The 19,040-nt window shown below is 22.2% G+C and overlaps 2 protein-coding genes across 2 annotated transcripts; both read right to left on the reverse strand.

Moving 5' to 3' along the window:
* Window positions 1-692: 692 nt before the first annotated feature.
* Window positions 693-7,660, reverse strand: LOC128961210 (putative uncharacterized protein DDB_G0282129). The gene is made up of 5 exons (XM_054307422.1): window positions 7,621-7,660; window positions 5,912-5,958; window positions 4,121-5,638; window positions 3,855-3,924; window positions 693-1,357 (listed from the first exon to the last, which is right to left on the reverse strand). The coding sequence occupies exons 1-5, from the start codon at window positions 7,658-7,660 to the stop codon at window positions 693-695; spliced, it is 2,340 nt and encodes a 779-aa protein (XP_054163397.1).
* A 3,451-nt stretch (window positions 7,661-11,111) lies between these two features.
* LOC128961059 (uncharacterized) lies at window positions 11,112-17,743 on the reverse strand. The gene is made up of 5 exons (XM_054307267.1): window positions 17,239-17,743; window positions 12,678-13,024; window positions 12,276-12,611; window positions 11,835-12,211; window positions 11,112-11,351 (listed from the first exon to the last, which is right to left on the reverse strand). Exons 1-5 carry the CDS (start codon window positions 17,324-17,326, stop codon window positions 11,225-11,227), a joined length of 1,275 nt encoding a protein of 424 aa, XP_054163242.1. The 5' UTR covers window positions 17,327-17,743; the 3' UTR covers window positions 11,112-11,224.
* Window positions 17,744-19,040: the final 1,297 nt, after the last annotated feature.

Genomic DNA, 19,040 nt, shown 5'->3' on the forward strand with positions numbered 1-19,040 from the left:
TAAATATGGATTTCGGGTCCACCACAACAAAGTATAATTAAAACACAAAATTTTTAGTAATTTATAAAAATGTAACAAAAATATTATTACAATTGTAAGTTGAAAATTATTTAAGTTTAAATTAAAATTGATTGCCAATTGTATAAGAAATTCTTTATTACATAATAAACAAACAAATATATTATTTTATTATAATAACAATTGTATTCAAATTTTTAATATAATGATAAATATTATTTTTATGTAAATSAATATTTATATGGTTTGCAATAAAACAAAAACATTTAATTTGTTTGTTTGACCAGTATTACTTTACTGACCATTTCAATTACAATACTAAATGATTGCAAATGTTGTTTTTTAAATAACTTTCTAATAATTAATTATAAATTTGACAGCTTAAAATTATTTAATATAAATTTAATATAAACAAAAGTAAATATTTTGTATTAAAAAATAAATAAATTACATTTTTGACAGTTTTTTAATAATAAATTTCAAAGCAATATCAAAATAATTTGTAAAAAAATCTTCATAATRTTCAATGATTTTTTCTACAAAAATTTATTTTTAAATATAGATACAGTAATATATAATTTTAGTCAATACAAAAATTGTTCAAATGTTAACAACATATTAGCAACAAGTAATGGGAAACTTTATTTTTTATACAGTTTAACCATATATTATATTTAAGTAAGTAATACAACCTTTTTATTACTTTTATTGTTATTTAATTGTTTAACATATGACACAAATTTCTGAGTCAAAGGACTGAATGAGAATTTCTGTTGCGATTCGTCATTGGAAAGGTCGACATCAATCTCTTCATCGATGGACTGGTCGTCATCCGGTTGGCGATCATCTGATGATAAACTTTTGTAAGGAGTGTGCGAATCGGTATTTCTATAGTTAGATGACGACAGAGGCTGTCGATGGTTATGTGTGTGCGGCAAATGGCTGTGACTGTGATGATGATGGCTGTGCTGATGGTGTTTGTGATTATAATTATGATTAGGCTGTCGATTATGACTGCTATCATAATCTGTGTTACGGTTGTTTGGCTGGTTATTATGATTATTATTATTATTATTATGTCTGTGKTTGTGGTTATTATGATGATAATCATGACGACTGTGTTGTCTGTTTCTTYTCTCGTTACCATTTGTTACCCCATCGTAATCGCTTTGGTCACCATTGGCTGCACCAGTGTTCCCATCATTACTGTTTGTGTCATCATTTGATGGCAATTGCTGTGCCTTTTGTTGATCAGTACTGTAGAGGTTGGCGTTCTTGTGGTACAGTTGTTCACTGTTCTCACAATACACGTTATACCACCACTCGCACACCAATGACTCTATCATATAATTATATAATCAATTGACATCATTATATAAATAATAATAATTATTAAAATTTAATAACATAACTATTTATATGAKATACATCTCATTTGTATAATTAATTTCATATTTTTAAATATAATTTAAATATTAATATAAATTTATAAACACTATTTATTTTTTATAAAAAAGAATAGATAATTTGCTTAAATTAAATTATAATGACTTCATTTAATAATCAATTATCTCCCATCAGTTCCTACTTATTATTATTAATGGGCGTCAATGAGGTTATTATAGTTATTGTATTGTAAAAATTATTTTAAATCTGATTATCTAATGATATATGTTTATAGCAATTAATAGGAAGTATTTATTATAAAATGTAAGACTTTTGTCTTTATGTGAAACAAAAATAATCATTGATAATAAGTTTAATTTAATAATATAGTCATTTAAAATAATTRTTTAATTAAAAAAAACTAAAATAATTGTTTTAATATTGAAAACTTATTTTCTTAATTATAATAAAATAATAGAAATTAAATAAATATATCAAATGTATATAAACTAATTATGCATGTCTATTATAATTTAATAAATATATAGAATATAAAAATATAACAACAATTTAAACAAATGTTAACATTTTGTTAAAAAGAGAGATTTTGAATTATACATTCTCTCTCTCTCTCTCTCTCTCTCTCTCTCTCTCTCTCTCTCTCTCTCTCTCTCTCTCTCTCTCTCTCTCTCTCTCTCTCTCTCTCTCTCTCTCTCTCTCTCTCTCTCTCTCTCTCTCTCTCTCTCTCTCTCTCTCTCTCTCTCTCTCTCTCTCTCTCTCTCTCTCTCYCTCTCTCTCTCTCTCTAATCCATTCAGTTACTCATTCATCCAACAAAAAAAACTTACATTTACTCACTTTATAAAATATATTAACATGCTAGATTTTACACTTTACAATTATATATACTGTATATTTATTTTAGTTTATAAATATAAATATAATTTTTATTTATACATTTGTAAATAATTATTATATTGTATATAATTATTGAATAAAAATGATTTATTACAAGTCAAATGATTATTGATATATTTAATACACAGTTTATACTGTATATGTTATCTTATCTAAACCAAACCGAAAATGATTTATAATGTTTTTATTGCTTTGATTGATTGGTTAATGAAAAGTAAACCATAAAACTACTGTACTATCATTAACTTGAAAGCAGTATTTATTATATAATTTATTTTGCGATAATTAGAGAAAAAATGGTATGATTTTGACTAAATATAGTCATAATGTATACAAAATAAATACAATAAACTCTCGTTCTCACACTATAAATATATTTAGACTTTAATGTCAATGTTAATATATATTTTGCACTAAAACTTTCAAAACATGTGAATCAAAGATTTAATCTATTTTTAAAAACTAATGATTTTTAAAAATAGTATTACTTAATAGTTAGGATTTTTTACACAAAACTATTAATTTTGTTTTTATATTATTAGTAAAATTARAATTATATTTATATATTTTTGTTATWTATTTACTTATTTAAATTATAATATACCGTATAATACAAATGTGCTCTTAATTATTATTTTTTTAATTACATAAGTTTTCAATTATTTCTTTTAAAGAAATGATTATTAAAAAGTAGTTTAAAATCTTAAGCGTTAACTAATAATTTAAATCTAATAAATACATTTATACAATATACATTTATATCTGTATTGAATAAATATATTAAATAAATTAAAACATTCAATCTATGTTTTATAAATTAAATAATTTACATAATCATACTAATGTAATATATAATTGTTTTTTAATTAAGCCATTTTTAACAATATTTATATAAGCTAAAGTGTAAAAATTTGTTTCCCTAAAATCTTGTCACCTATCATATTAAATAATAAATATATAAATAATTATTGTCTATTTGTGTTTTATAAATTAGAAATTAGTACATTATTTATTTGCACAAATATTATCTTTATTAATTTAAATTGTAAAAAAATTATTTTAATATTTGATTACCAATGTATTATAACTATTATTAATAAAGTCTTATATTATTTTTAATCTTAAAATACTCTATTACTATGTATTGTATAACTCACACAACAATAACTCATACAACTATAATTCAGTCTACATTATTACATAACATATATTTTAATATTCATCTATTTAAATGACAATTATATATTATAATATTGTATATAATAATTGTTTCATTTTAATAATTGTTTCATAGTTAGTTATTAGTTATTTAAATTTAATGACTAAAAATATATTTTATTTATTTTATTTTTATAAGGAAGAAATATAAAACAGATATTATATATAAATATATTACATAAATACTGAATTCAACTTTAATAATACACTAAAAACTATGATAAATACTGGATTACATAAAATCCGAAACTTAATTGATATTAAAATACATAATAATAGCGGTATAACCTTAAAAATACAACATTATAATACATACCCTGACTATATAGTGTGCCATTAGGACATAGAAACCTTTGTTGGCCCTGTGRTGAGCATTGATGGTATACCTGTGCGTTAAAAACAAAATTATAGTAAACTTTATATTAGAAGTAAATTAATMATTTTATAAAATGAACAAAACAAAGACATGACATATTAATACATAAATAGTTGGATTAAAGTTATTTATAATAATAATATAWWAATATATAAATAGTTAACATTGAATTGATTATTAATGTTAATCTAAAATATATTCAATACCTGACACTTTTGACTGACATCTGCATAGAAACCGTGTGGACGACCGGCACATGAAAACTCTGACCTCATTGGCACCGACGACATCATTGGATAATCCTTTCCCGGATCTCCCGGTATACCATTGGAAGACCATTCATTTTCTTGGTTGTTATCATCACTTTTATGTCCATCACTGGCCTGAAGAGCAGCCATTTGTGGTCTGTCATCAATTGAAGAGTCGTGAACCGGGTTTTTGTTTGATCCTTCATTAGAATATCCATTTGATTCATCATTAGAGTAACAGTTTTGACATTTTGTTTCCTCATTATTATCGTAATCGTAGTCATCGTCAGACTTTGGTTGTACTCTTTGGTTGGCATAAGACTGTTGCGAATTAAATGAATTTTTCTCATTATGTCTGAAAGGCTTTTGTGAATACGAATAGTCATTTGATTTCAGACTTCTTGTATTATAATTTTTTCGGTTTGTGTTTTGAWATCGTCGGTCGACGTCATTAAGTGGTTCGTCAAAAACTTTTCCTTTTGGAATGACCTCACGGCTGTCCAGTTGGACAGTCATAGAGGCACCCACTTGTTTGGCACCCGAATCATCCAATGTATTCATTACAATCTCGGCGTCCGGTTTGGGTCGCGGGGTCTGATTAAAGCCCTCAAACGGGTGGACACGTGATGTAGACTTTGGTGGTCCAGATATATCGGCAATTTGTAAAAGTGTTTGTTTTGGGGCTAAAATATTTTGAATAAAACCCGAACCGCCACTCGAACSGGGCTTTTCATTGTTTAGATTCTTAGGCGCCTCAATCTGATAGAGCGCCGGCTTTTTAAATCTGGGATCAGAACTACTTATAATTTTTTCCTTAATATAATATGGCTTAGATTTGCTGTATTTGTTGGGAACCGATAGGTATTTATAATTTTGGGGACTTTTCTTATTTTGTTTATAAGACTTGTCGTCGTAGTCGTAGTCATCGTCACTCATCAAACCAATGCTGACATCAGATTCACTGTCTTTTGTTTTTGTCGTCTCAAATAATGACTGACTTTTGTCTAACACTGACTTTTGCGGAACTGTTGGTCTAAAAGTGTTTGTATTCTTATAATTAAATACTGGTTTTAAATCGAAATGATTTCTTTCATATGACAAATGTTTTTTCATATCCATATTTGTTTGCGGTTTCGGTCTGATTATTGCTTTATTATTATTATATGTATTATATTTGGACATCGGGTAAGACATGGATTTCTTATAGCTATGTTTGGTCGACTGACCCTTTTTAGCTGACGGTCCATTAGTTGAATACTTTTTCCATTTAATCGGTGGTTCCACTTTATAATCCCTGTGCACATACTTAGATGTTGGCCTATCTCCAAAATATTTCAATTGTTGTCTATTGACCGGTATTTTATGATATTGATTGCCATTGAAAGCCACATGAAATGTATTGCTTGCAAATGGATTTAAGTCATGGGACGCCGTAAACAATGGTGGAGAGTATGGATTAATAATAATGGGACCTGTCTTTTGGTTTGCAATTAATTTTTAAACAATAAAATCAGTTAAATTTTGATTGAAATTTATTACTTATAAATTGTTATATATTTATATAAATGTGTGGTTTTTTAATCTAAATAGTGTGTTATTTAGTGTACAATCATTGAGGTCATCAATGAACTGTAATTATCGTGTAATCTTCAATAAATGATATGATATTAACTGTGTATTACTTATAAAAATTTTTAAAAATGCACAGTTAATGATTTGGTTAAATGATATCAAAATGAGTATATTTACCTGAAATGGTAGATTTGCCTGTACTAGAGATAACAGTGCGATACAGCCTTTTTCACGGGAGGTGTGGAAAGTTGTTTTTAAGTTTTTTTTGTGAAAAAAATAAATGAAGAGAGAAAATGAATAATTTATTAATTGCTTTGAACTATTTTTTTCAATTGAAAACTAAGTTAATTTATTATTAGCAATGCTTTCAAATTGTTTTAAGTAATTAAGCTAAAAAAAAGTTATTTTTAAATATTTTGCCAAAAATTTTTAATAATGCACAAGGATTTTATAAAATTAATTTTTTTATTTAATTATAATATCAGTTAAAAAAAATATTGATTTATTYCTTATTAATTACAACATTATTTTAGCATTATTTTAGTATTAGTTTAAGGGAGGTTTCAATCTGAGAAACAATCAAATTTCAAATTTAAAAACAATTTATTTGTTGTAATTATTGATATGCTTTTYAAAAGACTATTATTACTGATTATTTATAAATTCAAAACACATACAAAAAAAACAACTTTTCTTGTTTTTGTTTAAAATAATTAAGAATATCTTAGATTAAAATCTATTAAAGACACACAAAAAATAGTTATAAATATATTTGTGTCTCTGATTTTATGGTTGTCTCATATAATTCATAGTACCGGTAAATGATTTTATTTAAATAAATTAAAATAAATATTTTATTACAAAAATAAAATCATTATTTTTTATAAATTCAATGAAACAATATTTGAAATAATTTTTTATTCATTATCAATGTTAATATAAAGCAAATGAGAAAATCGTGTTTAATTTTTTTCTAAAATTATTATTTATATATAATTTTAATTTAAAACTAACTAATATTTGGTTTTATAATTTTTATAATAATAATAAAAAAAACTTAATGTACATTTATAAAATAGTTAACATAAATCATCTTATTTCAAAATACTATAATTAAATATAATTCAATCAAAAATATTAAAAATAAAAAAATATTATTTATCAAACTTACCAATAATTAATGGAAAATATGTGACATCCATTATAAATGTAAATAATTATATAAAAGTTATTGGCTGTTAATAATAAAATTAATTAAAACCTTTATAATTTTTATCTTTAATTTAATCAAAATTAAAGCAATTATATCACTTTATAATTTATTAAGATTTATCATATAATTAGAAAAAATAAGAAAAATTTATTGAATAAAAGTCATGCTTTTAGTCGACGACACCAACTATTAATATGAGTGACAAAATCACTTCATTATATCAATCAATAGTATCAATACTTGAGAAATGAAAACTTAAATAATAAAACTTTTTTCTCAAACTATTTTTCACTGTCAGACTCAATGGAGTTATATTGACTTTTGATAGGTTTAATAATATTGTTTGGTTAGTTAGTTAGTAATAAATAATTATAATAAATATGAATGTCTATATTGGTTAAGAAAAGTTGTTTTATATATTACATACACAACAATAGATTTGAAGCTAAAAACAGTGTTTTGTTTGGCCAATAGTGAGATCTAAACCAACGCCTCACTGGGTCTATGAATTCATTGCAAGAATTTGGGTTAACATTTGTGTCGACAATATATTTCTATATATACAGTATATAAAGTTTATATTTGTTATATATGTGTTATATATCTATATATACTGTTAATATAAGATTATACGGAAAGAAGTAGCGATGCAGTGGTGCTCATCCACCCATACCCTCAGTTAAGAGTACGGTATAAACACCATAAACACACATTTATCGCTTATATACAGTRCTTATATACAGTATAAAAGTTAGTTCACTGTATTATATAACTTATATACAAGTTTGACTATTTTTCGGCTCTTTTTTTAAGTAACCACTCGTTTGTTTACTTTAAATATATATACGAGAACTGGATTTATATAACAACATATATTATAAATAAATATAATATTATATTATTAAAAGATATATTTTCTATTGTTTTTAAGAAAAAAAAAYAAATTGTTATTATAATTACACTCAACAACAACAAAACATAAGCCTTTCATTTTGCTTTTAAAACTAATTTTTTACTTTAAAAAACTGTTTGTTCACAAATCACTTTTCAATTTGTTAACAAAATTCAGATCAATGTATTATATATGTCGAGTAATTCAAGTTCGAGAAAAATAGTAATAATAATAATAATATTATTATTATTAACTTAATTGTTATTACCAAATGAAGATTATGTTTTGCGATAATAATAATAATTTGTTTTTTGTTTCGTTTTAAAATAAGAGATTCCCTTATATTTTAAAAAAGATTTGTTTTCCAACAAATAGGTTATTATATTTATGGTTTGAACAAAGTTTTTATGTAACTCACACATAAATATATATATATATATATATACTTTAGTACTGTATAATGCTTAATATTGATAGATATATATATACTGTATATATATTTATATATACTGTATTTAGCACATCTCCAGTCATTTAAAATATAATTTAAAAAAGTTTATTTCACTTTTCATTACTTTTTTGCTATTAATTTCCAAAAGAGTAGACAATTTTCAAAAATAATTTTTTATGAAAACAAAATTCACTTTTGGCAGCTATTGTGTTGATTATATAATTTATTGTTAAAGACCGGTATATATTGTATTTTTTATAAAACGTAAGCTTAAATAAAGACATTTTAATTTGAAGTACCTATTGAACGCATTATATTATTTTTTAATCCAGAAATTAAAATCATTTTATAATTTAATTTAATTTTTTTTTCTGTAAAACTAATATAAAAACAACATAATGTAATTATAAAATTATATGTTTATTTTGTTGATTATATATAAAAATTAATATTAAATTTATTTTTATATAATTTAATTAAAAAAATGTTTAATAATTTTATTTAAGTTCAGAGAACTCTAATTAAACAAAACAAAAAAATTTAAAAATTGAACAAAAAAGATATTAAAATTTTATAGTAAATAAATATATATATATATATATCATTATAAGACTCTCATATATAATTATAAGATTTAATTTTAAAATAAAAGGATTGGTTTGTTTTTTATTATTTTATTATTAAAGTTTACATAATTATATTGTAGTTGCTTGTATTATATCAATATAAAATATAAATATATTTATATATATTTGTAATTACTGTATAACAGTTAGGATGCTGTTATATTAAATAAGCTTATTATAAAATATTTATTACTGATTAATCTAAAATATAATCTTTTAAATACTATATTTATTGAATTTTATAATAATAATAATAGTAATAATAATATATGTAAAATAATTTAAATAGTTAATAGTCAATATAAATGTTTTCATTAATAAATAATTTAAATATTTATATATAAATAAGTATTTTGATTTTAAAGTAATATAAATTTTTTATGTTTATAAGTTATAACATTGAATGATAATTTTTATGCATATTTATTTAAAAATCATTATTCAATTTAAAAGGTGCAGTATAATTTATATGAATATAAAATTAAAAAACAGTATTTTCATTAAAATGATTAATTAATTATTTATTTTCTTATTTTATAGAATTTGTTTATAAAGTATTTAATGTTTAAATTCAAATAAATAAATAAATTGTATCATTTTCTGAGTGCTATTAAAAWTTTTTATATTGTTAATTTCATAAGCATTAATTATCCTATGTCTTAATACTTTATGTAATTAATTTTTAATATACAGATTATTGTTATTACTTATATAAAGTTATTTTCTTAAAAAATATATAACTTAAATTTAATTTATTAAAATCACTAAATTTATTAAAACGTACAAATATGATTTAAATACTATACATAATTGATAGACATATTTGATTGACAGAAAATATATTAAACATTAAATAAATGCAGTATATAAATTATTTAATTATAATTATATTATAAACTATAATAAATAGTTGTCTGAACTCAATATTAAAAAATTTATAACACAGTTATTTCAATTATATCAATTCATATCTTATAATTGTGTGCTTATCACTTGTTAACAAGTTTTAGGGACAAAAAATAGTTTACAGTGAACTCTATAGTAATAAATATGCACTTTTAATATGCATTTAATACTATATATACTGTATAATTAAATTAATAATTATAACAAAATAAAAATTTTAATAATAAATGTTAAAAATTAATAATAATTTGTTTAATTAAAATCATATTTGTTTACGCACACATAGAATTATATTAATTTATAAAAAATAAATAAATTAATAATTAAATAGTTAATCTATTAATAATTGTTACAAATTTCTTAAATTTTTATAACAAAAATATTTTAACTTTATTTTAATAATAAACTAATTTACATTTAAAAAAGGATAACATAAAATTTTATAAATATTTAATAAAAATAATACATCTGATTTATTAAATTACTAGAAAAATATATGTGGGTTTTTATAGTTATAAATATCAAATTTAAAACAATTTAAGCTTTATTTCTATGAAATCAATAAATTGATTAAAAAGATTATAGCATTATATTTTTTTACATTAAATAACAAACCTTTATTAAAATATAAATTTTGTTTTTATTTTTTATCACATTTTATTGTTAACACCATTATTTTATTAACAATTCTTACTAAACTTTATTTAAATATTAACAAAATGATAATCAATTAATTTAGTTTAATATTAACCTTCATTTTTTATGAAAACAAAATATTTTTAAATTTAGGTAATAAAATACAATGAATTTTATAATAAATTTGTAATAAAATAAAACTTTTTTTTCAAAATAAAATTAACATAAAAACTTAGTGACAAAACCAACAAACTATAATTTACCTAATTTTACATTTAAATGAGATATCGAAAAAATAACTAATTTCATACCTAAAAATAAAAAAATAAAATAAAAAACAATTTTGATTAAATTATATAACTAAATAATGTAATTATGAAAGTTTATAGAATTAAGAATAATTGTATACTAAAATATTTCTCATAAATTAAAATATTGATTAAAATATAACAATAAATTGATATTTTAAAAGGAAAAATTATTCAAATATTTAAATCAATTATGATATGCATAACAGACACAATACATTTGAAAACGAAAACAAAAAATATACATATAAAATAATTCATTAATTATAATATATATAATAAATGAGATAATTATGATAAAATTAACAAAATAAAATTATATAAATGTCGCAATACAATGCAGTATAGATTTAATTAGCCGCATATTTTCAATTAATAACAAAAAAAATATGTTTAACATAAACAGTATATTAATACTGAAATAATAATTAAATCAAATTATAAAAATAATGTCAATTTTATATAAATTTATGCGATCGCTTGGCTTTAGCTTTTGCTCTGAGATTCAATTTTTCACGGATTGAGTCCAACTCGGAGTCCTCTTTATCGGTCAATTTCACCAGTTTTGGACAGTCATAGTTATACCTAATCAAACACACATATATATAAACAATTGTTAAATAACTTATTTTTTAATATTATTTATATTATATCGTAAAATAGAAAAAAGAAAGAAATCTAATTATTTTTCATTTATTTTGATTACAAAATACAATAGCTATATAACAAATTAGAAAAAGTCAATTTTAATAATGCAATCATATCATTGCATTTGAATAAATAAATTGTTATCAAAAAAACAAAGATATAATATATAAACACTTTTTCCCATAAAAATAATTTTCTTATTTTTATAAATAATTTTATTCAATATATTAATTAAATTTTACTTTTGCTTAGTTTTATTTATTATTATTTTTTGTTTTTTGAATTTAAAAAACAATAAAACAAAAACTAACAGTTAAATCAATTTTATGGGTGCGTTTACATCAAAGAAATAAAACGAGATTATGAAATGAAACAAATTATGAGAGCACCGGTATGTTTTTTTGTGCCCACTATACATACCACCAATCACATATGCCATTCTTCTCATTAAATATGGTACCATTTGGACACAAAAATGAATGTTTGTATTTGTTTTGGCAGATATGCCACACCTGACAGCCGGTCTCTAAATCGGCGTAAACACCATTATTTAAGTCTTTGCAATCAAAGTTAGTCTTTGGCACCGAATCCAGTGTCGGAAAGTCTTTTCCGGCCACTCCTCGGCGCTTATCTTTTGATAACTTGTTTACGGAGGGCTTTGATATTGAGTCAGACGTTTGCAACGACTGAATACTCTTGCGTTTTGTGATAACAGCGCGACGTCTGCTATCACTTGTCTCGATGTCGTCCTTCTTGTCGGGCGTCCGCTCGTCGATTGCATTACGATATGAACCAAACTTTAAAAAAAATTAAAAATTTCTAAATAATAAAACTTAATAATAAAAAAACTAAATCATATACTCTTCTAATTTTATTAATAGCAGATTTTGCAGTCTTTTCTCTGATTTTATCGGATTTGGACGAAAATCGCGATTCGCGTCGTTCAACAACAGGTGCTTCGGTAGATGTGATGCGATTGAGTGACGGTCGCGGCACAAAACCGTCCAAACTATACATCGCTGGTCTCAAACTCTTAGGCAATAACAGCTTCGGTATGCGTTTGCTTGTTATATTGGTTTCGGTTATCGTTCCGTATAGTATTTGGCCATTGATTCGGCTTTTGGATGCAATTCTTTTGGGTACAAATATAGCCAAAGATGGCGTGAAATCAGACGATTGCAGATCAAAGATATCAGTCTATAAAAAGTTTAAAAAATACTTTAGATTTTTATGATAGGACACCAAAACTAACTGTTGAATGACCTGATTATTATTAGTATTATTATTATTATTATTGGAAAGTCGTTTTCTTTTAACTTTCCTAACTTTGCGTATTGATGTCGACGCCGTTGCCATTGTTGGCAATGTTGTTGCTGTTGTGTTAGTCAATGGTGTGGCCGCTATTTGCCGGGTTTGTAGAGCAGATGCATATCCAATACGGCTCTTGGATTGATCCACTTTTTCTGTGGCATTGCTTTTCTTAAGCTTTGGTGGGCGTATAGGAAATCGTTGATCCCTTTCCTTAGACCAACGGAACAGTTTTAGACCCTTTTCGCTGACAAACGACTTCTTGTGAACACCTTTATTGTTAAGGCTTTCATCGGACTTGTCTTAAAAGATAATATTAATATAAAAAAAAGTTTTTTATTTGTATATAAAAAAATCTTTTAGTTAACACTATCTTATCAAAACTAGAGTATAATATGCTTTAATAAGTTATAAAAGGGTATTTTATAGGATTTTTTATTTTTTATTATTATTTAAATAGAAGTTTTTATGTGGTTTTTTAATCTGTTTTCTAGATCTTTAAATAAATTCATTTATAAAAAAAAACATAAAAAAGWTTATTTAAAAAAATTTCAATAACAAAACACAACAAAATATTTGAACAAATTTCTTGAAATGTATTTTTATAACAGTATTGTTACTTTAAATAAACAATAAAATTGCTATAATATAACTAAATTTATTATTTATTGTGACATTTTACAAGCTATTAAATTAACTATTGAACATATATTGTTAGCTAAAATACGTGTACACAACACAAATAACAAATATAACAACCAATAATAATATACAAAAAAAAATCCTCAAAACAGACAAACAATTTATAACAATTTAAATAAGTTTTTCCCGAAATTTTTATCTTTTTTTGCATTCCGTTTAAGAGTTAATAAAAAATAGTATACAAAGTTTTGTTATGAATTAATCGGATTTTATTTTACTTGAAAATTACTTTAGTTGTTAAAGAAAAAAAAGTGATATCAAAAATGTAAATCATTTTGATGTAAATCAATCCAGTTTTTTGTTGAAAAAATATATATTTCACTCATGAAATATTTTTTTTAACTGATAATAATCATAGAGTTCAACATACATTAGAAAAATATGCAATATTCAAGTAAAATACAGTTATATAATCACAAAAAAGTAGAGTTGGTTGTGAATCAATCAAAAAATTGTTTTGAAAATTTTATATTTCAAGTAAAAACGATAGGAAAAAAATTTATCATATATTACTGTATTAAATATGAGGCACAACCTCCTGATTGCACAGTCAGGACTACTTTTGTCAACTATTTTGATTGATTGAAATCATGTTAATATCTAATACAATATAATTTATAAATTAAAATGTTTATTTCATTCAATACAGTTAGCCCAATGTGTCAGATCACTGCCCCGATTATTATTTACGGTTATTATACTCTATACATAAATATACAGTATATATAAAACACACAACAATCATAGATAATTATTATTTAAAATTATTGTATTATATTTATTATATTTTAAAAAGCTATTTAAATTGATGTTTTATATRTATTTTTATATAATTTTGTTACTGTTTTTATGCGATATTTCATAAACAATATAAAAAATGAAAATCATAATTATTAAAAGCTAATTTATCATTTTTGTTAATAAATTACTAGTTGGTTGTAAAAAATAAGTAATAAATAAAAGTGAAAGAAAGCAAAAAAAAATAATAATCGAAAGTTAAATAATTAATTATAAAATAATTGTGTAAAAAATAATAATATAAAATATACAAAATAATATTTTTGTCTAAATAACTATATAATACTTAAACAAACATTTTTATTACAAACAATTGCAATTTCTCAATGATTTAATATAAATGCTTATTAAAGACATTAAATTTAATTATAGCTCTTAATTTCATTGATTAAAATAATATTATATTAATGAATGACATGCGATCATCACTTTTCAACAAATAGTAAAACTAAAAATATTATCCATTATTATTATCAAACGTTTTTCTTATTAAACAATTTTACTTTTGCTTAAAATATTACTCTTTAAAAAACAAAAAATAAATAAAATCGGAAAATATTCTTTTAATTTAAATTCAAATACAATATATTCATGACTTTAAAAATCAAAAAATAAAAATATATTAGCTTTAAGTTATAATTGTAATTACTTTTAAGTTTATTATAATAATAAAACAATTCACAAATTATAACCTTCACTTTAATAATTTATATGACATCACAAATGTTTTATTTTCATATATCATAATAAATTTAATTGATTATAATATGTGATACTTTATCTTTGATTATGATTATTATTATTCAAGTCTACACTTTAGCTCTAACGGGTGGGTCATTAGGTCAACGTTGTCCACAATTACAACGGTCACGAAATGGCAATAAATGATTTTAAATTTAGCAATCATTACATTACAATTGTTATGTAAATTACTGAAAAATTTTTATACAGTATATCATATTAGACATTAAATCGACATTTAATTGGTATATAATTTTTTACTCTCATTTATTGGTTAATCCAGCAATTGTTTTAGTTTTTTACTAAACAATAACAACATTAAGTTAACAGTGATTACAATCGACAATGACTTTTATGGAAATATTTGATTAAAAACAGTAATTTTTTGATTAGATTTTTTGCTATTTTATTAAATAAACAACTTTTTACTAAATAGTTTTGACTATAAAATCATGATTACAGTATAACTTTAGATTTTATTTTTTGAAAAATTGTTTTATTGATAAATATCCAAAAAAATCATTTTTAGGAGATTAGTCAAAAAATTGATAGATTATTATAGCAGGACTGTGTGAAAGTTAAAACACTTGAGGAAAGTCAAACAAAACAATTTTTTGAAGTAGTTTTTTTGCTGATATAATAAATAAATAACACATTTTTAATTGTAAAATAACACATATATTTGCATAGATTATCAGTTTAGGGGAGCTTTGATTTAAGTATTGATTTAATGTGATTTTTTCAGCAAATTAATAACAGATTAAAACAATAACAAAACAAATACCATATTTATTATTGCATTATAATATAAATACACACTTGAATTAGTGCACCTCATTGTCGATTTCAAAGATTATTTCCAATAATTATTATAATTGCCGTATTATTGTAACCCTAAGACAACATTTTGGCAGTAATTTGTTTTTTTTATCAATAAAATTTGTTTGCATGCATTTAATTGTAAATAAATTGTAAAACTAATAGATTATGTAGTTTTGATTGTATGATATTTTTTAGAAGTTATTACTAATAATTTATTACAAAAGGATTGATTTGTAAATAATTTCATTATTTGACATATAAATTGTTTGTATATTTGCTATAATTTTTATGCCTGCAAAATATTGTAGTAATAATTAATTAAAAATATATTTAAAATTAACAAAAAAAATAATTTCTTAAAAATAAATTTAATTATAATTTTTATTTAATAAAAACTGCTACAAATATCAAGTTGTAAGTTATTTATGTGATATTTATTATAAATTTAGATATTATTTCTAAATTGAAGTAAATATTAAAACACTTAATTTTGATACATTGATAACTTGTTTGATTTATGTTTCAATAATTTTAGACTAATCGACTAAAAATTATTTTAAGTAACATTTTAATAGCAAATTTTTAATACCTAAAGGCTAATAGGGGTTCAAATTATAGCACATATTTTAATTGATGTTTTTATATAAGTCTTAGTATTGCATAGAAACCATGAGATTGTGTGCAAACATTTAAAAAAAAGATATTGTTATAATTATTTATAGATATAATATATTACAATAATAACTTTTAAATAAATTTATATAAAACAATAATACTCTTATAACAGAGTAAACAATAACAACCAATTACTCAATAAAAGTGTGGTAAATATTTATCTTTAAAGCAAAAAAAATATGTTTAAATAACATTAAAACAAAAATATTAATTAAAAATCAATAGTTTGATAAGCAATCAACAAATATTGTAAATAATAAAAATTTATAGTATTAATAAAAACTATAGTATCTAAATAATTGTTTTTTATTTTAATTTTAACCAAAAATATTTGGGACTTTTATAAAAAAAATCATGCTTTTAGAAAAAATTACAACATTTCTTGTTTATAAATAATCATTTATTTATTTAATTATTAATATAACATTATTTTTAACTTATATTATTTGAAAATTAAATTAGACTTATAATTAGATACTAATATTAGCTGTCAAAAATCAAGAAATCAGTTTAATATAAAAAACATTTACTTAGTTATTGATATTTTTTGCATATTATATGTAGAAATTTACTAATTTTATATTTAATTTGCATTAATTTTTATGTCTATATTCAGGTCAGAGTCAGTTTCCCTAACAATAATTATTATCAAAAATATTAAAAATTATAGTTTGAGAAAAAATATTACTTTATGTATTAATTTAATTAAAGAGAAAAAGCTTTAAATAATTTTTTTTAAATAAAAACTTGTCATACAATTTAAACATTAAATACTTACCTAAAGACTGTGATAATGTAATCGTAGCAAATGTTGCAATTAATACAACAATTATTAAATGACAATAAAATTTAATACTAAATCCCATCGTATTGTTTCAATTGATGCCATAAAAGCAATTGATTTTCTTATGTAGAATTAAATTATAAAACACTTTATAATTATTATCAATCAAAAGATGATTATTATTATTATAGTTATTATAAAACAAATATTTAACTCATTATTCTCATCACTTCACAGTAATTCACTCTCACATCAATTGCTTGATTATTGCATTATTTTAAGCGACTTATAGCTCACAAATAAGATGCTATTTTTAAGCGATCACATCACTACATATTTAATAACAATCTCCACCTATAAATTAAATTCAAGTGAATCCCTGATATTTCGTGAGTCAGCGGCACAGGTAGTATCGTCTCTCTCTTTCTCTCTCCACTGTTGAGAAGGAGTGGTAGTATTGTCTTCAAATGAGATTCAGTATTGAAGTCACGTTCACTTTTGTTTGAATATATCTTATAATATTTAAAAAAATCAAAATGATTATTATTGCCTTAATAAATATAACCAATTAACTATTATTATAAAATTATTTTTTTTCAATATATATAGATAATAGTCGGCTATGTTTTCTTGTTGTTGTTGTTATTGTCAAAGTTGTTGTTGTTGTTGACTATAATTGTAGTTTTCACCTGTTGTTTCCTTTTCAACAACAGCAGTGTGTATACCTTTTTAACATAACAGCTCACTGAGCACTTGTAGCTTTAGCTATCGGTTCAAATCTAGCAGTGAGAGCTGCTAGAGGTATAGCCGCTGTATATACTTTTTCCTACCACTGGTAATACCACTCTTGTATTAAATGCCCAAAACTCTCATTCACTTAAAAAAACTTTTTTAATACTGTATTACTCCAAACATATTATACAATACTATACAGACATACATTGAATTATAGCGATAGTCAGTGGTGTTGTTGGACTGAATCTGTGGCACTAACTTACCACTCCTGTGGCAGAGCCAGCCATACCAATGAGTTAAAAGCAAAGGACACCCTAAAGGGATCACTGGGATAACTGGTCTCTCAGTTATAAAGTATATCTAAATCTCTTATTTACTGATTTTTGTAGTAAAAATTCTCTGATAACTCAGTTTTCATTTCAAATCATAGAAATTGAAAAACGTTTTTTTGCTGATAAAATTTTCACTTAAAATTCACATAATTATTAAATTAGCCCATTATTCAATGCAAACTATATATTTTATTATTCAAACGATAAAAACATATTTATCTTTTAGAGCCTATCAGTCAACTACCTGTCTGACTCTTCAATGGGTTTTAAATGGGGAAAAAATTATACAAAAATGAAAGTCTATTTTTCGTAATTATTTTTCCACAAATATCTACATTTGCTTTAAATAAACACAAAATAAACAACAAAAATCTATGTTAGTTTTTAGTGTAATTATTTATTAGAGTCACTAATTTTGCAAATTTAAAATATTTTTTAAATGCCATAAGTTTTTTGTCAATTTTTGCTCTCAATACTAGCAATCATTACTGTTGTATGTATTAAATTTATAAATAATTATATGAAAAAATAAAAATATTTTCAAAGTATTTATATAATTTGTAAAAAAATTTAAAAATTATATTTAAATATATTCAAAATTGTATAATTTTCTGAATGATAGTTATTATGTGGTTTATATTACTTACTTATGAGTTGCTAATATCTAAATAATAGTGACTAAAATATTTGATATGCATAACACCTACATACTAAACGATTAACAGCAAT

The sequence above is a fragment of the Oppia nitens genome, unplaced genomic scaffold (assembly GCF_028296485.1).
Source record: "Oppia nitens isolate AA-2021 unplaced genomic scaffold, nextdenovo-longstitch-racon4-pilon3 scaffold5_pilon_pilon_pilon, whole genome shotgun sequence".
NCBI lineage: Eukaryota > Metazoa > Arthropoda > Arachnida > Sarcoptiformes > Oppiidae > Oppia > Oppia nitens.